This window comes from Cnephaeus nilssonii (genome assembly GCF_951640355.1).
Source record: "Cnephaeus nilssonii genome assembly, chromosome: 4".
Classification (NCBI taxonomy): domain Eukaryota; kingdom Metazoa; phylum Chordata; class Mammalia; order Chiroptera; family Vespertilionidae; genus Cnephaeus; species Cnephaeus nilssonii.
Genome location: NC_137075.1, coordinates 65,919,391 through 65,939,188, shown reverse-complemented (window position 1 = coordinate 65,939,188; position 19,798 = coordinate 65,919,391). Strand labels below are relative to the sequence as shown.

At 39.3% G+C, this 19,798-nt stretch overlaps 1 protein-coding gene across 4 annotated transcripts in view; it reads right to left on the bottom strand.

Moving 5' to 3' along the window:
- ZWILCH (zwilch kinetochore protein) overlaps window positions 1-19,798 on the bottom strand; it is a 38,500-nt gene that overhangs the window by 11,645 nt on the left and 7,057 nt on the right. For all 4 annotated transcript variants that reach the window (XM_079767594.1, XM_079767595.1, XM_079767596.1 and 1 more), the window contains exons 4-14: window positions 18,253-18,371; window positions 16,355-16,554; window positions 15,747-15,817; window positions 15,280-15,435; window positions 13,037-13,108; window positions 6,800-6,893; window positions 6,235-6,284; window positions 5,058-5,163; window positions 4,104-4,183; window positions 2,255-2,411; window positions 1,468-1,496 (exon numbers count right to left, since the gene is read on the bottom strand). In XM_079767594.1, the coding sequence (XP_079623720.1) occupies window positions 1,468-1,496; window positions 2,255-2,411; window positions 4,104-4,183; window positions 5,058-5,163; window positions 6,235-6,284; window positions 6,800-6,893; window positions 13,037-13,108; window positions 15,280-15,435; window positions 15,747-15,817; window positions 16,355-16,554; window positions 18,253-18,371 (1,134 nt within the window). The remainder of the gene's footprint in view (window positions 1-1,467; window positions 1,497-2,254; window positions 2,412-4,103; window positions 4,184-5,057; window positions 5,164-6,234; window positions 6,285-6,799; window positions 6,894-13,036; window positions 13,109-15,279; window positions 15,436-15,746; window positions 15,818-16,354; window positions 16,555-18,252; window positions 18,372-19,798) is intronic.

Genomic DNA, 19,798 nt, shown 5'->3' with positions numbered 1-19,798 from the left:
GTCTGCGGTGGGATGTGAGCTCGCTGCCCCAGAGGCCCCTTCTGTGCCGCAGCACAGCCATGGCGCAGACGCTGAGCTCGAGCCGCCACTGGCGACGCAAGCTCAGCGTCCCGCCAGCCCAATCGGCCACCCCGGCCACCCCGGCCACTCCAAGTCCCGCCCCCCCGCGCCTCCTGGCCAATCGCGGGCATAGCAAAGGTATGGTCAATTTGCATATTTGTCTATTATTAGGTAGGATACTGAGTGGCCAGATTATTATGCATTCAGAGATCATAGTAATCTGGCCGCTCAGTGTACATACATGTATATACGAGTATGTTTCCACTAAAAAGATATACAAAATGTTTAAAATTTGAAAAGCAAAAATTAAACCTCTGAAGAATCCAGCTGAATCTTACTTTGCACAACAAACACAGCTAGAGTTTTCTATCTTGTATTTTTCTGAGACATATGACAAAATGAGTTGGTACTATAGATTCATTTCTAAGCCCCACTGGTATGGTTCGATGGTTGAACATTTACCTAGGAAGCAGGAGGTCACAGTTCGATTCCCAGTCAGGGCTCATGCCAGGGTTTGCAGCTCGATCCCCAGTAGGGGGGGTGTGGGAGGCAGCTGATCAATGATGCTCTCTCATCATTGATGTTTCTATCCCTCTCTCTCTCCTTCTCTCCCTTCCTCTCTCTGAAGTAATAAAACATATTTAAAAGGATCTTCCATCGAATGTCAAGGGTCAGTACAGATGCTGTTCAATTTCCTAAACTTCCAACATAAAGACACTAGAAAAATACAAAAGTTTGTAATCATGACCCTGAAATCCAAAAGTCTCTTTTGAATCAATACATTAAAGAACATCATAAATTTTTTGGAATTTGTGTATAATAGAAATGGGTCAAGAGAATGTAAAGCAAAAATTCCTTTATAGGGCCTATAAAGAAAGGCATTCCCTAACCATTTTATTTTTATATGTTTTTTAAAATATGTTTTTATTGATTTTAAAGAGAGAAGAAGGGAGAAGGATAGAGAGATAGAAACATCAATGAGAGAGAAACATCGACTGGCTGCCTTCTGCCTGTCCCCTTACTGTGGATCAAGCCTGCAACCCAGGCATGTGCCCTGACCAGGAATCAAACTGGTGACCTCTTGGTTAATGGGTCGATGCTGAACCACTGAACAACACCAGCCGAGCCCTTACCATTTTAGATAAATGGGAGTTGTGAGAGTACACAGGCTTCAGCAGGAGACAAGTATGTGTCAGTAAGATAAATGTAAAGAAATGATAAATGATACTAAAAGGGCTACTTTTTTGTCTGTCTAGTTACTAGACAGTAGTAATTAAGGGCATTGACTGTCCCATTTATCTGTTTCCTGGACCTAGGATAGAGGGACACTGATTAGGCACTTAATAATTATATATAGAGTGAATAAATAAAAGAAAAACCACATTTTGATTAAAAAAATAAACTTACCAAATGATTCAAAGATGCAAGTTCTTGACCTATTATGAAAAAAAATACATGCAAATAAGCTTTAGGTATTATCTGTTGCATGTTAAAGAACCTAAGTAAAGCCCTGGCCAGTGTGGCTCAGTGGATAGAGCGTCGGCCTGGGGACTGAAGGGTCTCGGGTTCGATTCCCGGTCAAGGGCATCTACCTTGGTTGCAGGCACATTGCAAGTAGGGGGCGTGCAGGAGGCAGCTGATCGATGTTTCTCTCTCATCAATGTTTCTAACTCTCTATCCCTCTCTCTTTCTCTCTGTAAAAAAAATCAATAAAATATTTTTAAAAAAAGAACCTAAGTAAAAATTTTCATAGTTCATATATAAAAGAGATACTCAAGCTAAATAGTTTCTCAAAAATAGTCAAATTTTCTGGCACATTACACCATAAAGACATATTATTACTTTTTCTAAAAATGATCACAGTTTGCCCTAATAAACACAATGAAGTGTTGAATATTAAAACAGCATCTCATAAAATCATTTTTATTAATTACATTATACTCATAGAATTTCAAAATGAGTAGAATCTCAACTAAAAACAATCAAGCAAGCACTATAAGTATCTTTAATTTAATACCTTTATCCAGGGAGAAACCAAAGGGCCAGAGAAGGAAAGTGTTTGTCTCACAGTGAACCAGGGGCAAAGCCAGAACTACAAATGACTAGGGACAAGTAGAAAGATAAAATCTGAGAATACCTATGGGCTGATAACTATGATGTACTTTTTAATTTTTTGAGCTGGAAAGGTACTTACCTATGAAAAAACTGATATAATCTTTCTTTAGTTTGTCCAAACCAACTTCCAAAAGCATCTGAACTGGAAGAGTCCCACTGAGAGAAACTGTGTCCATGGTTCCATGGTAAGACTGATGAATGAGCTTACTTAGTAAACTGTTACTTCCACTATGGAGCTAGAAATCAAGAAAATTTTATAAAGCCATAAATTAATCCAATAAGCAAAAGAGAAGCAAACTGCATTAGCTACAAGCTAAAAATTATGAACTTGCATCTTTAATCTCCTGGTACTATAAATTGTTTGAATAAAAGCCCCCAAGTTACTTTCTAAGGTGCCTTTCCTGCCTCATTTGTTCAAGTCCAAAGCAATTAAGAAGGGCTTAAACTTATTACTCCCAGATGCAATTCCACCAAAGAGGAGGCAGAGATGGTCCTTTGAAGCTTTATAACTAGGAATTCTCTTCTCCTGGCTAAGTGCTATTTGAGCATCTTTGCCCAAATCAAACATCTTCAACAACACTGAAAATCTACTGTAGCAGAAAACTCTCTCAATGGTCCATGCACAGGCCATAAGGAACTCCTTATTGACTACGATATCCAACATACTAACTTGATCATTTGCAAATTAAAAAGAGCTGCAAACTTACAGATCTGACGTATGTTCCAAATGTTAATTAATTTTAAACATATCTAAAATATTTTCTCCCTACTGTCTTCCTATGATCTCTAATTTTCATCACAATTTTTTTGGATTTTCTTTTTTTAAACTATTTTCACTTTGTTTGTACTCATTGCACCTGGCAGGGATATACTGGTAAACACTTCACACAAAAAACTCTCAAGGAAAAATTTCAATGGCCAAGACTACAATGTCTAGAATCAGTAATGCCCAATTAATTAGAGTTTGCATATCTTTGCTCTGGAGTGTACCTTTGTTCACACCTTTGAAAGTTTCAAAGCTTTATAGGCATGAATTTAGCTGTGACATTATTTAAAATAATTCCAATTAAATAAGGACTCTTTTTGTTTCTAGCTTTTTTCATAACCTCTTCTTGATTGTAAAAGCACAAATTCATTATGGAAAATTCATAAAGTATAGAAATGTATAATGCAGTTAGAAAAACTCACTTGTAACCCTAATACCAAAAGTACTGCTAAAACATTTATTTGCTTCTACATTTTCCTCTCCAACATTTACATTCTTTAATACAATAGTGTATATTCCTGTCTTTTTACTGAACATCATAAGAATTTCTCCACATCTGTCAGCATCATTTTTAGCAACTATTACATGTGCCATTATGTTATATTATTATTTACTTAGTCATTTCATTTATAGTGGAAATTTAGGTTACTTACATTTTTTTCTACCATAAATGAAGCTCTAATGACTATTCTAATACATAAAATCTTGATACACATTTCTGTATGAGCTTAGGATGGATCTTAACAAAAGAATTATTGATTCAAAGGGCATGACACATTTGCAGGATCCTTATGAAAATTGCTTTCAAGAGTGTTCCAAATTGTACCCTCATCAGTAGTATATGAGAATTACCATTCATAGCAATAGTAACAATGACAATATTAATCGCTTACAAATACCAAGCACTTACCTATGAGCTAGGTGCTAAGAGCTTTACATGAATTAAATTATTTAATCCTAAAACAACACTATGAGGTAAATATTATTCCTACTCCTGCTTTACAGATGAGGAAACTAGCACACAGAGAAATAAAGAAATCTGCCCAAGTTTACACAGCTAGTGAGTCACATGGCTAGAATTCAAGCTCAGGCAGTATGCTCCAGAGCCTATGTCTTTAACCATCATGTTGAGAAAACATTCAACACACACTACTAAACCTACCCATGGCTGTATGTCACCACGTTGTAGACTCTGGATAATCAATGTGAAACACTTCACCAAGTCTTGATATGAAATCACACCTTGAAAAACAAATCAGTCTAACATTATGTTCATGGTATTTCTGCAGATGATATATGTCATTAATCTTAAGGACACACAGAGGAAGAGAAGAGTCTGTATTTTATGGATGGAGGAAGGGGAAAGAAAAAGGCAAAAGACAATGTATTTCTAAAGAAAGAAACTGCCACAAAATAACACACTTAGTAAAATATTAAGGAACTAGAGGCCCATTGCACGAACAGATTTGTGCAATAGGCCTTCCTTCCCTTGGCTTCCAGCACCGGTTTTCCTCCAGCACCCAGGACCCAGGCCTTTACTCCGGCCAGAGTCTGCCTTATTCGTCTTTGCTGCAGACTCTGGCCAGAGTCTGCTGTCTTCGTCTTTGCTGCGGCACTCCGCTCCTGTAGATCCCTTCGCCCCCCCACCCCGCCACCCTGCCTCTCATTGCAGGAATCCTGCCTTGTCTGGCCACTCCGCACCTGGAGCAGCTGGGTGGCCACCATCTTTGGCCTTCTAATTTGCATACCCACTTTGATTGGCTGTGGGTGTAGCGGACAATTTACATGTTTGTCTATTATTAGGCAAGATATCTTTTCCTTTCTCTAATAATTATAATTTTTCTAAGGTATATGTTTTGATTCATATAAACACAGCTTAAAAACCATCTAAGTCTTAGCAGAAGAAAAGAATATTCTATGAACTGCCTTATATTATTAGTACAATTCTTGAGTAGAATATGCCAGTGCGTTACTAGAAATTAATTTGTAAAACAGGAACTAAACTTGCACACAAAACTAGTAGAACATACTGTGTTATTTCCAGAAGACTTAATTAAAGGTAAGCCTAAGAAGTAACAGAGAAAAGTTTTATTGTACAATCATGATGAACACCTACTACTACTCATTTTGCACCACAGCTGCTCAGCAAAATCCAGATCGCCCCGTACTGTGAAAAGACACTCGATGGAACGATCTAATGCAGTACTGTCGGTCTTCACTGTCTGAAAAAGAAGTGCCAGAGAATACTCAGTTTAGTTTTTTAAATTTTATTTAATTTTTAATATATTTTTATTGATTTCAGAGAGGATAGGAGAGAGAGAGAGAGAGAGAGAGAGAGAGAGAGAGAGAGAGAGAAACATCAATGATGAGAGAGAATCGTTGATTGGCCGCCTCCTACACACCCCACACTGGGAATCGAGCCTGCAACCCAGGTACGTGCCCTGACTAGGAATCAAACCATGACCTACTGGTTCATAGATCGAAGCTCAACTACTGAGCCATGCTGGCAAAGCTCAGTTGTTGTTTTTTCAAAAGTGAAGTAGTTTAAGGCCAATAAGCTTTCAAATGCGGCTCTGAGAAAATATAGACCCATGAACACACACAAAGAAAGATGTGAATGAATTTTTCTACAACTTCATTCACTAACGAGGACACAAATCAATAGTGAAAAACTGAACCCCTAAAATTGTTTTTAAAATGTGATGTTTAAAGACAAGCATTGACTTTTCTTCATGTAAAAATTTTTAAATTACTGTTGTCTCCATTTTCCTATTTGTCAAATGACAACACAATTAGCTTAATTTAATAATATCACCTCTGGCATATTAACACGCTGTCTTATATTAATATACTAAAGTTATACCATGTTACAGTATATTAACATATTCATTTCTACTTCTCTACAGTTGAGAATTAATTATACATATGTATTAGTTCTATTTAAAACTATTTACCAGCCCTTTAGGAAAACAATCACCAGTGCTGACATTAAAGACCAAGACAAGACTACCCTCAAAACACTGCCTATGCTGTATGTACCAGATCCATTTGACATGGATGGTACAGCATGAAGGATAATACAACCACATTTAAAAGCTATTTCAGTGTACATTTCTTTTTTGTTCTTGAATATGTATTTTTTGCTGAAAAATATCATTAATAAATTAACATACAAAATGTATAAACATATGAGTAAATAATGTAATGACAAAGGACTATCTTTGTGGAAAGTGTTTTTAAAAAAATATTTAGATTTCAGTGAGTGTACAATGTAAATGCTAACAATCACTTACCTCTGTGTCTTTTTTTGTAGAATCACCAAATCCATCCAGCTTATTTAAGTCTAGAAAGTGACAAAAGCATATTAATTCTGTAATTTATTTTTCTGCTTTCAAAATTATTTCCATCCTAATCCTATTTTCAAATGACAAATGAGGACAGTAAAGTATAACTGGGGATTTTAGCAAATTACTTAACTCTCCAATGGAAGTCATAATAGATAACCCCTGGGCAGGGGTGTGAGGATGAACTGAGGTACAGTGAAAGCCCCTGACACATAATGCTGGGCATCTGGTAGGTACTCGAGGTTACTGTTGCACCTCTCTTCTACTACAATCTCAAATATGGTTGTGGTATACTAATTTTAAATTAAATCTTATTCTTAAAATTACTTACGCTGTTACCATTAGCAATTCAGAATGAAAACCATCCTCTGAACATGACAGACTTCATAGTTTATATATCCCAACCAAAAAGAATACCAAGCCTAAAAAGACAACTTCATTTAAAAATAGCAAGTATAAATTCCCAATTATGAAAAATAAACAATGTAGAAGCATGGATTAGGAAAACAAACACCATTTAGAAACTCCTGCACAAGTTCAACAGCAGATTTTGCTTCCAGAGGTGCAGGCCATTCGGTGACACCAGTCCTCAAACCAATAGCCAAAACCTATAGGAGATTAAAAAAACCCAAAAGCTTGTTAGCAGAAAGCACAGTTTAATCAATAAGAATATATTTAATATTATTATTTCTTGAGTATTTAATCACATGCCAGGACTGTCCTAGTGTTTCATATATAGTATGTTATTTAATCCTCACAAAATCTCTACGAGGCAGATATTACTATCTACCTTCATTCTACTAAGAAGAGGCTAAGATAACCTGCTTAAGGTCATACAATTAGTAACTGACAGTGCCAGGACATACACCCAAAGATGGTGTTCTGAACTATGATGCCATGTGTATAGATGCTACAGGACTCAAGACTGATGAGCCTGCCCTGAAGATGCTTGTAATTTTGATTAAGGTCTAGCAATACAGATGAAATAATTGGGAACAACAAATGTAAAACGAATTAGAAATTTACATAAAAATAATATAGGCCCTGGCCGGGTTTCTCAGTTGGTTAGAGCATCATCCCAATATGCCAAGGTTGAAGGTTCAATCCCCAGTGAGGGTACATATAAAAATCAACCAATGAATGTATAAATAAGTGGAACAACAAACTGATGTTACTCTCTCTCAAATCAATTTTTAAAAATTAATAAAATTATCCTAGCTAATAAAAGAGTAATATGCAAATTGACCATCACTCCAACACACAAGATGGCTGCCCCCATGTGGTCAAAGATGGCTGTCCCCATGTGGACACAAGATGGCCACCACAAGATAAACAGCAGGGGAGGGCAGTTGGGATGGACCAGGCCTGCAAGGGAGGGCAGTTGTGGGTGATCAGGCCAGCAGGGGAGGACAGCTGGGAGGGACCAGGCCTGCAAGGGAGGGCAGTTGGGGGCGATCAAGCCTGCAAGGGAGGGCAGTTAGGGGTGACCAGGCTGGCAGAGGAGGGAAGTTGGGGGCGACCGGGCCTGCAGGGAAGGGCAGTTGCGGGGGACCCAGGCCTGCAGGGGAGGGCAGTTAGAGGTGACCAGGCCTGCAGGGGAGGGCAGTTAGGGGCAATCAGGCTGACAGGGGAGCAGTTAGGCATCAATCAGGCTGGCAGGGGAGTGGTTAGGGGGTGATCAGGCTGGCAGGCAGAAGCGGTTAGGGGCAATCAGGAAGGCAGGCAGGCAGGCAAGCAGTTGGGAGCCAGCAGTCCTGACTTGTGAGAGGGATGTCCGACTGCCCGTTTAGGCCTGATCCCAGTAGGATTGGGCCTAAACGGGCAGTCGGACATCCCTCAAGGGGTCCCAGATTGGAGAGGGTGCAGGCTGGGCTGAGGGACACCCTTCCACTCCTCCCACACCCCATGCACGAATTTCATGCACCGGGCCTCTAGTCTATATATAAAAGGCTAATATCCAAAGTATCCCCTCGGGAGTTCGACCGAGACTGGGAGTTCAATCGCTCATTATGAAGTGCGCTGACCACCAGGGGGCGGCATGGAATGGAGAAAGGCCCCGACTGGCAGCCGGGGGGGAAGGGAGACATCAATCAGCCCTGATCGCTGGCCAGGGCTAGGGACCCTATCTGTGCACAAATTTCATGCACCGGGCCTCTAGTCTATATATATAATAGCCTAAGTGACCATTACAGTGGAATGACTGGAACGACCGGTTGCTATGATGCACACTGACCACCAGGGGGCTGACACTCAATGCAGGAGCTGTCCCCTGGTGGTCAGTGCGCTCCCACAGGGGGAGCACCACTCAGCCAGAAGCCGGGCTCATAGCTGGCGAGCACAGCTGTGGCAGCGGGAGCCTCTCCCGACTCCACGGCAGCATTACCAAGCGGCGGCAGCAGGCGCAGCAGGCTGGGATGAGTGCGAGCGGCGCAGCACAGCACCTGGCCCCGGTCTGGGCTCCTCCCTGGACGCTTGCCGCTTGGCCCACTGCTACATCCCCCAAAAGGTCCTGGACTGCAAAAAGGTGCAGGCTGGGCTGAGGGAACCCCCACCGTGCAAGAATATTGTGCACTGGACCTCTAGTAATAATATAAATGCATGTGCCTATACATACAATAATTTAAACTGAAGAAAGGCGGTCAAGATGTCCTGGAATAGCCAGTGGAACAATGTGAAACCTCAACTCAACTCCAATCCAAATGTGAGAACTGTCAGCTACAGAGCAGGGAAGGAGATGAAGAGGGTGGGATGATTCCAACCAGGGGAGTATAACACCTAGGGAACACTTGAAGATTACAAGGAATGGGGGCTACACAGGAATAGTGATGTTAAAACTTAAAAGGATTTTTTATTTCACATGGAAGACAACAGCCACTGTTGATTTTTTGGCAAGAAAGTGACATGATCAAGTAGTTAAGAATTCCTCCATCAGAAATACCTAGGATTTTAAGGAAAAGAGAAAATATAATATTTCTCAACAAAGTGATCTCACCCTCTACCCCCAGGGGATACTTGAAAAAATGTGCAGATAAGTTTTGGTGTCACAATATCTGGGGGTATAGGAGCATTTAATTTGGTAGAGGCCAAGGATGCTAAACATTTTACAACGTGTACAAAGTCCCAAACCACAAAGCATGGTCCTGCCCAAAATGCTGATAGGGTCCCTGTTGAGAAACAATAAATGATCATTAGAGTGGTCCAAGAGGGAGAAAAGAGCTTTAACTAAGATGGGCACAGTGAGAGAAACTTCAAAGGAAGAAAAGAACACTATATTTCAGAGAGAGAGATAGGTAGGTAGGTAGGTAGGTATAGAGGTATATACGTGGAATAAAACAAAAGAAAAAAATCCTACCCATTTATAAAAATACAGAGGATTAAACTTGGAGAGACTATGTCCCTGTGCATATCTAAGATTCTGTGAATTTAAGGGAGATTATAACAAAGCATGGACTTTCCTTCTTTTTTTTTAAATTTGAGAGAGAGAGAGAAACATTAATTTGTTGTCCCACTTATTTATGCATTCATCGGTTGATTTTTTAAAATGTTTTTTAATTGATTTTAAGAGAGAGAGAAACATCCATCTATTGCCTCTGGTATGCACCTCGACTGGGACTGAACCTGCAACCCAGGCATGAGCCCCAATAGGGAATCTAACCAGTGGGTGACCTTCCGGTGCATGGGACGACACTCAACCAATTGAGCCACACTGGCCAGAGTCATTGGTTGATTTTTATATGTGCCCTCACTGGGAATCAAATCCACAACCTTGGTATATTGGGATGATGCTCTAACCAACTGAACTGCCTGGCCAGGGCCACAAAGCATGGACTTTCAAGTTAGACAGACATGTATTTGAATGAGTTTTGAACCAGCTCTCCCACTTACCAGTTGCTGATGCCTCAGGCAAAATAACTAAACCATCTAGCACCACGTTTGACACACAGTAGAATGGCAGCTTCCAGCTGTGGTAGTAAGTGGTGGTGGTAGAAATAGTTCATACTATAAAGTAAAACACAGCTGACCAGTGAACAATATGAGTTTGAATTGCATGGGTCCACTTACTAGTATATGCAGATTTCCCCCTCAATAAATACAGTAAAAGTATATTTTCTTCCTTATGATTTTCTAAAAATTTTCTTTTCTCTAGCTTACTTTATTGTAAGAATATAGTATAATATATATAACATAAAAAATGTGTTAATCAATAGTTTATGTTATCAGTAAGGTTTCCAGTTAACAGAAGGCTATTAGCAGTTAAGTTTTGTGGGAGTAAAAAGTTATACATGAATTGCTAACCATGCAGGGGGTTCGTGCCCCTAACCCCCACATTGTTCAAAGGTCGATGTATAAGAGAAATGAAGGAATGGTGGGATCATATACAGGTTTCTAGTCTGATATTCGATCTAGTCTGGAGAAGATTTCATGTTTCATTTTGGATATACTGTACTGAGTTTGAGGCAACAGCCCTGTACTCAAGTTAGAAATAATTTGGTGGAAGTAGGAAAGATGGGAATTAGTATCAGCTTAAAGAAGGGATCTGGTCCTAGCTGGGTGGCTCAGTTGGTTAGAGAGTCATCCTGTACACCAAAAGGTTGCGGGTTCAATTCCTGGTCAGGGCACATACCTTGGTTATGGGTTCAAACCCTGATCAAGGCGTGCACGAGAGACTACTACTGATCAATGTTTTTCTCTCTCTTCCTCTCTCTCTAAAAATTAATAAAACATATTCTCGTGTGAGGATTAAAAAGAAAAAGGGAAAGAAGCGATCTGGAGTTCCCTCATAAAAGCATTAGTCAAATCATTGAATGTGTAAGCTCTCTGCCAGGGTGGACAGAGAAGGGCAGAGACATGAGGGTAGAAGTATGATGGCAGCCCACAGTAATGATCTTGGAAGAGGAGCTTTTAAGAAGAAAAGTGAGAAAGGTAGAAAAAATAGCAAGTTTTACACAAAAATAATATGAAGGAAATGTATTTAGAATGCTTGATACTACACTAGATGCTGAAGGTACAGCAGGGAACCTGGCACTGAAGTCCAGTAAGGAAGAGAGATAAGTAAACAAATCACTGTGATCGATAATCACTCTAACAAGAGGTGTGTGTGGCGTTCTATAGCAGCACAAAGCACAGGTACCATAAGCCATTCTGAGTGGTCAGTGCAATCATCCTAAGCAAAAGATGTCCCAGAGAGCTCACCCAGAAAAGAGGTGGAAGGGCATACCGGATCAACCCACACACACCAGAAAGTGACAAAGTGTGACAGGATCAAGCTACTACAAGCAGGGAACTCAATATAGCGAGGGTTGGGGGTTCAGTGGGAGTGGAAATAGGGTGTTAGATTAAGCTAAAGAAATAAGTAGGCACCAATAGGAACATGAAAATATGCTAAACGTCCTTAGCCATCAGGGCAATGCTACATAACAAGATACTACTTCATCTCCACTAGGATGACTATGAACAAAAACAAAAGCAGAAAATATCAAGTGTTGGCAAGGATATGGAGAAGTTGAGCCTCATACACTGCTGGTAGGAATGTAAAGTGGTGCAGCCACTTTGGAAAATAGTTTGGCAGTTCCTCAAAAGATTAGAGTCACCATATGACATAGCAATTCCACCCAAGAGACGTGAAAAGATGTCACACAAAAACATGTACGCAACTATTCAGAATAGTAAAAAAGTAGAAACAACTAAAATGTTCATCAGCTGATAAAAGAATAAACAAAATGTGGTATATCTATACAATGGAATGCTATTCAGCAATTAAAAGGAACAAAGTACTACAGAAAGTACATTGGTGGTTGCTAGGGGCTGATGGGGGTGAGAGGTGACTGCTAAATGCATATAGGGTTTCTTTTGGGAGTGATGAAAATGATCTAAAATTAAAGATGGTCATGGCTATACAACTCTATAAGTATATTAAAAACCACTAAACAAGTGAATTTTATGAAATGTAACTTATATCTCAATAAAGCTGCTAAGCCGAAACCGGTTTGGCTCAGTGGATAGAGCGTCAGCCTGCGGACTCAAGGGTCCCAGGTTCGATTCCGGTCAAGGGCATGTACCTTGGTTGCGGGCACATCCCCAGTAGGGGGTGTGCAAGAGGCAACTGATCGATGTTTCTCTCTCATTGATGTTTCTAACTCTCTATCCCTCTCTCTTCCTCTCTGTAAAAAAATCAATAAAATATATTTAAAAAAATAAAAAAAATAAAGCTGCTGAGAAAAAGAAAAAAGAAAAAGGTAGGGCAGTGATTGGATATAACTGACTTTGTATGCCAGGCTAAGACACTTGGAATTTCTACTGCATTAAAATGAGGCACCCCCTTGAGATTCAATTTGTAGAGAAGAGCCAAAATTACTGAAACATAAAATTCTTGAAACACATGCTCATTAATCTTTAACATCATTCAAAACCCAAGTTATTAACAAGCAGATTACATATGCATCTGAAATAAATTGGCATCTAACCCAAGGGGAAAGAAAGGAATCCATCATATAAATAAAAACCAAACACTCCAGTAAAAAAAGGCAGAAGAATGGTAGCTATTATTTATCTAACTAATGCTCCCTTTAAATGTAAGAACCGCTACCACATAGTAAAATTAAGCTGCCCAAATTGCCAAGAGAATCCAATGCATATATAACATTTGGAACAATTTTTAAAGAACACAAAACTAAATAACAATGATATTAACAAATATTTTTATGAAAACATGAGCCTTAATGCAAGTCACAAATTCCAGAAGGATACTCACAAGGAGAAATTTCAGTTCTCTGTGAAGATGATTCAAAGGACTTCTGGGATCTCCTGATTCCACCTTAATATTCTAAAAAGTTTTCAAAGTCAGTTTTCACCGGTAATCCCATCTTCCTGGCATAAGGGTCAGAGTTACTTGCATTTCAAACTACCCACACATTAAAAAATATATTTTATAAAGCACTGATATATTGAAAAAGTAGGGCAAAACTTCATTTAGAACATCTCAGAGATAACACAGATCCTGCCTATCTATATTAATAAAAGGGTAATATGCTAATTAGACCAGGTCGACCAGCCATCTTCCAGATGTCCGACTTCCTTCCAGACAAAGCCATGGTGGTGAGGGTCAAGGCAGAGGCAGTTAGGGGTGATCAGGCTGGCAGGGGAGGGTAGTTGGGGGCGAGATCAGGCCAGCAAGGGAGAGCAGTTAGGGGTGAGATCAGGCCGGCAGGGGAGGGCAGTTAGGGGCAATCAGGCAGGCAGAGAGGTTAGGGGTGATCAGGCAGGCAGGGGGGCAAGGTAGGGATGATCAGGTCAGCAGGGGGGCAAGGTAGGGGCAATTAGGCCAGCAGGCAGAGGGGTTAGGGGCGATCAGGCAGGCAGGCAGGCAGGCGAGTGGTTAGGAGTCAGTCGTCCCGGATTGCGAGAGGGATGTCCACAGGGATCGGGCCTAAACCGGCAGTAGGACATCACCCAAGGGGTCCCAGATTGGAGAGGGTGCAGGCCGGGCTGAGGAACCCCCCCACTCGATGCACTAATTTCGTGCACTGGGCCTCTAGTCCTGATATAGTAACTTAAATTCAGGCCATCAAACTCCATTTCTATAACCACAATTGTACCTTCATGGAACAACTAACTGTTCTTACACACTCTCCTGCTCTCGCCTACTGAATTTCCAAAGGACATTCTCAACGATAAACTTAGCATTACCACACACCAAAGATAACCCAGCCTCCCCAATAAATATGCTCCTTAGACACATTTTAACTAAGCCAACAATATGATGTCCTACCTGGAGGTAAAGTTTTACAACTCCAAGATATTATTTTAAAAGGGAGGGGGGGGCGGTTTAAAAAAATTCTGTTGTATGTAAATTCCTATTGAAGGAAAAGCATTAAGAATATGATTATCCATAATCCCACCACCCTGAGGAACCACTATTAACCCTACCCAGGCTTCTGCGTACACATTTTTAAAAAACATAGTTGAGATTCTACTAAATGTTCAATTTTGTACTTTCTGCTTTTGTCCGCTTAATAATAAGCATTTCCTATTCTTAAAGACACTTTAAAGATTTTTAAAGAATGTGTAATATTTCATCATGGAAATCTATTTTAGTGATTATCCTATTTGTTTTGAATAGTTTGGAAACACAGCTATATCACTGCAAATAGCTTTGTACATATATTTTTGTTAGCAATTCTAATTAACTTCTTAAGACAGATTCATAGAAATGTTAAAGGGTGAAAGGCTTACTAGTATAATAATTCTTGATGTATTGCCAATACATGCACTCTCTATTTTAAGAATAGCAGAGATGACAGCATAGGGAACACAGTCAATAATATTGCAATAACTGTGTATGGTACCAGGTGGGTATTAGACTTATCACTTTGTAAGTTATATAAATGTCTAACCACTATGCTGTACACCTGAAATTAATATAATTTAAATGGCAGCTATAATTGAAAAACAAAAAAAAGCCGAAACCGGTTTGGCTCAATGGATAGAGCGTCGGTCTGCGGACTGAAAGGTCCCAGGTTCGATTCCGGTCTAGGGCATGTACATTGGCTGTGGGCACATCCCTGGTAGGGGGTGTGCAGGAGGCAGCTGGTCGATGATTCTCTCTCATCGATGTTTCTAGCTCTCTATCCCTCTCCCTTCCTCTCTGTAAAAATCAATAAAATATATTTAAAAAAAAAAAAAAAGAAAAACAAAAAAAAACCTATAAAAAGAATAGCAGAGATGATGTCACTTTGATAATTTCACTTGAGTCCTAACTCAAGAGACTATTAATCACTGGAAAATTCTTAAGTTATTTACTTCCAGTGCTGTGGGCAATTGATGGATCAGATCACCTGCAAAACCTCCACTGGCTTCTCTGGCTACTTCAGGGGGAAGCTGTCCGAGCTCAGGAAGGGCTGGGGCTGGGACAGGAGGCATGCAGCCCTAGCAACAAGCAAGTTAAAAGTAAACCCACACTGAGTAAACTCAACAGAAAACGGGGCTCACTCCTACCAGAGTTGCAGTTGAAGAGAGTGGAGGGATTTGAAGAATCTCATCCACAGGACTCCAGGAAATATCCAAAGTAATCGTAGTTTGTGATGTGGGGACTGTATCATCCAAGGTAGTGGACTTCAAGAGCTCATACTGGGCAAAGCCCCTGGCTGTAACCTGAAAAGAGAGCATCCAGCACACCAGCTTTCACATGACCAAAGGCCATTTTCAAAACTACTTTGATTCTTTCCTCAAAAGAATTGAAAAAGTAGTATACTTTATCCCAAATGGAAAAATAAGACAATTATTCTTAATCACAAAGATTAGCTAAAAGGCAAGAAGACATATATTTTAATTTTAGTCAATAGCTGAGAGGAAAATAAATACAAACATTTTGATACTACAGAAAAATATGTTGTAGTCATATTAGGAGTGAAAGGCAGGTCAATACAGTTTGAAGAAAATAATATGAGAAGAGAAATACTTACAGCAGACAATTGATGTCTTTTCTTATGTGAAACTTTTAAGTCTTCAAGATTTATAGAATAATTTTTATCAGCTATGGGACATGAAAGAAAAACATTTAAATATACAATTCAAAATTACATCTTAATGCTAGGAAATTCAAATTCTGAGGGTACCATAGTTTAGCACTAATAAGAGTTGAAATTAAGTTTTAAATCACAGTTGAATGGAATGTTTATAAAAGAATGAAAGTGGAACAAAGCTCAATACTACCATCAAAAATATAACTGTATGCCTACTATGAAACTGGAATTATATTGTCATTATATTCAATTTTTGATCCTCTAATGAAAATTCCAAAAAATATACCCATACAAATAAAATGAAACCCAAACAAAACAGCTATAAACTCCTGTCCAGACTTTTGAAGATCTGTTTCTGGTATTTCTGGAATATCACCCTCATGCTGCAAGTTATACATGAGACTAGATTCCTGGTGGCTAACATGAATTCCATTGTGTGCACTTCCCTCTTAACAATATCAACTTTCAGTAAAACCACAAAACAGTAACTATCAAATAAATAAACATATATACACACACCCATAAAAGTAGTAGGAGCCAGCTCTCACCTTTACAATTGACCGCATATAAGACAATTCCTGTAATGCTGTTATTTGTTGTGATAAGCTCAGCTCCTAGCCAACAGGTCCCTTCAGGATCTGAACTGTCACATCTCACCCAAAGGGGAGGAAGGGGAGTAACTGGCCGATTAATCTTCATATGGGTCATATTAGGATTATGAGCCATGGTGTAAAGTCCAATTAACTGCCTTGAAAATAAGAATAGAAAGAATAAATTATAGTTAGACATTGCCATATAGTTAAGAATTTTCTCTTCCAAAGATATCATAAAGTGTTTCCCAGAATCAAAAATCTGAAAAATGCACATAAATATTTCACCCAATGTAGAAGTGAGAGAGAGCACACAAGGCAGATCAAGACTCACGCACCAGAAAATGACAATGACAGGTTCGGAGCTACTACAAGCAGGGAGTGCAATACCGTGAGGGTAAAGGTTCAGTGAGAGTGGGAGTAGGGTGTGAGTTCAGGCTAAGGAAATATCAACTATATCTCAATAAAGCTGGGGGTGGAGGAAGAAAGTAGGAGCCAACAACCACATGAAAAGATGCTTGAAGTTAATAGTCTTTGGGCCACTTAAAGAAATTAGAATATGGACTGTGAATTAGATAATAGTATTGTAACAATGTTAAATTTCCAGATTCTGATCATTGTTCTGGGTTATACAAGATAATGTACTTATTCTCAGGAAATATATAGTAAAGTACTTAGTGGTAAAGGAGTACAATGTCTCCAACATTATAAAGTTTGTGTGTGTGATATGTGTATATTATATAGACGGTGGCAGTGGGAGAGGAGGAGGAAGAAAAGGAAGAGAAGGATTAAAAGAAAGAATGACAAAGCAGATACAGCAAAATGTAAACAATTGTTGAATCTGGGTTAAGGACACACAGAAGTTCCTCTATTATTCTTGTAACTGTTCTGTAAATTTGAAAGCATATCAAAATTAAGTTACCAAAAATGTGGCTTAAGTTTTTTTTTTAAAGAGATGAAAACTGAATTTATTACCAACAGATGTTCAGGAAAGGAATTTCTAAGGGACTGTACTTCAAAAAGGAAATACAATAATCCCAGAAGGAAGGTCTGAAATGCAAGAAGAAATGGAGAGCAAAGAAATGATAAGCATATGGGTAAATCCCAACAAACACTGGCTGGAGAACACAATATAAATAATAACATTTAATCCTGATAGCTAGGATTTTTTCGTTTGGGAGGTGGGGGAGGCCAGGCAGAGGGAACTGCATGTGGCTACACAGGGAAGAAGCAGGAAGTGAAACTGGCAAGGCAGCGGCAGCAGGGTTTCTAATAGGGTGGGATCATTCCTCATTGGGCTGGAGAGCCCTATGCATTACAGGACGTTTACAATCCATGGACCAGGCCCATAGCTCCCCGCAGTCTTCATGATGGCAAGAAGTACCCCTGCAATTTCCAAATGCCCACTGGGCATGGTACCCTGGGTAGAAGACCACTGGACCAGACAAGGAAGGCTCCTATGTATCACTCAAAAGGAATTTAGATGTTATCATGAGACAATGAGAATCGCTGAGGGATTTATAAGCAGGGAAGAAACTCGATCAGACTTTCTTGGCAGCAGTGAGGAGGAAAGATTGGAGGGGAACCAGATTAGACACAAGGAAAACATTTAAGAAGCAACAACAAACAGTATAGGAGACTGGAGAAAAGGACAATCACAACAACCTTCTTGGTCACGTCTGAGATATCAGTGGGACATTCAGTAGAGTTGGGTATACAAATGTAGGGGCAGGAGGAAGAAATGAGGGAGAGACCTGCGCTAAATACTTACCTGTTTTCCAATGTGTATAAGAATGCTTCAATTTAAATTCCTCCCCTCCACCCCTTTTCCTATCCCAATACTAAGAAAAACTTACCTTGCCCTCTCAACTGGTAAAGCAAGTGGTCCAACATTCTCACCAGTAGAGAAATCAGAAATAGCAGTTTCTTCAGATTGTAGCTCTTCAACATGACTTGTTTCTTCCTTTTCCAAAGGCTTTAAAAATTTTTTTAAATTATTTAACCAGATAAAAGAATACAAAAGATAACAGTCAACTGTTCACTATGCTAAAACATAATGCACTGATTCCTAAACTTTGAGCATAAATGACTGGGCTATGGCAAGAATCATAGCTACAAACCAGTTTGGTACCAACTCATTTTGCCATTAGAAGCATTTCCACTGTCCTATCAAAAGATATTGCTCTAAGTTCCTACTAATAAAGGAAGCATCTGATGTCATTAGAGAAAAAAGTGTTCCAACATGCACAAAATGCTAAAGACAAAATGCCAAGGGGGAAAAAAACATCGGAGACTCCCTGATTTTGTCAGATTCTTCATTCCCCAAATGTGAAGATTCCTTAAAGTTATTCCTCTTAGGGCTATCAACTCTCTTTGTGTTACAGGATTCTGATATCTATGTGTTTAACTACTTAACTAGCTCAGTATTGCCAATAATAACAATAATGAGATAACATTTTCTGAGCATTACTAGGTTCCAGGTACTGTTCTAAGTTTTTTTTTTATTCTTCATAAAAGCCCTGAGACTGATACTCTTGTTAACTGTTTTAAAGATGGAAGAACCGAGATAGTGAAAGGTTAAATAACTTGCCTAGGATAATAACACAGCTGCTGAGTGCAAAGCCAACATTTGAATCTAGGCAGCCTCTTCTAGCAGTAAATCCTCTGCAGAGTTAATAGGTATCAGACCTAGATGTTTCCTCAACTTTGAATTTCTTTTGCAAGATTCCAGATTTCATTCCCTTGCAGGCCTGGCTTTCCAAAAAGTTCCTTAAACTAGAGGTACCCAAGAAATACCATTTTTTCCTCTACTCTACTTTTCAATAGTCATGTATTAAGCTCTACTGATCTCTGCAGAAACAAAGGCCATTTTAATTGTTCTTCATCCAAAAATGCCAGAGCCTCACTGAATTACAGGTAACTCTTTATAACTCAAAGCTGCATTCTCCCTAGAATCCTAACCCAGATTTCCACAAATGTCCTTTGTTCATCTTTACCATTTCCAAGATAATTTATTTTAACTTTTTCAGCTTTGCTCCTACATACATACATTTCCCATTCTCCCCATAACAAAAGTCTAAATTCAACCACATAATTCATCTATAATTATTTTCCAAGCATTTGTCCATCATAGATAAGCACTAATAACACCCATTCGTTAACTTAAAAGACAAAGAAGTTCCCCTCCTCAGAAAGGAGTTTTCTTGTGTGTGCATTTAAAATAAAGAGCTCCTAGTTCATTCACCACAATGTCTATCCAGACAGCATGAGGGTCCTGAAGCAGACAGAGGTGTTCCTTCTAAAGAAACGTCCACTTTCCCTTTTAGAGCCTGTTCCCATCTACTTCAGGAAATGATGTAAGCAAAGGAATGGTTGCTCCAAGCAACCATTAACACCACTCAA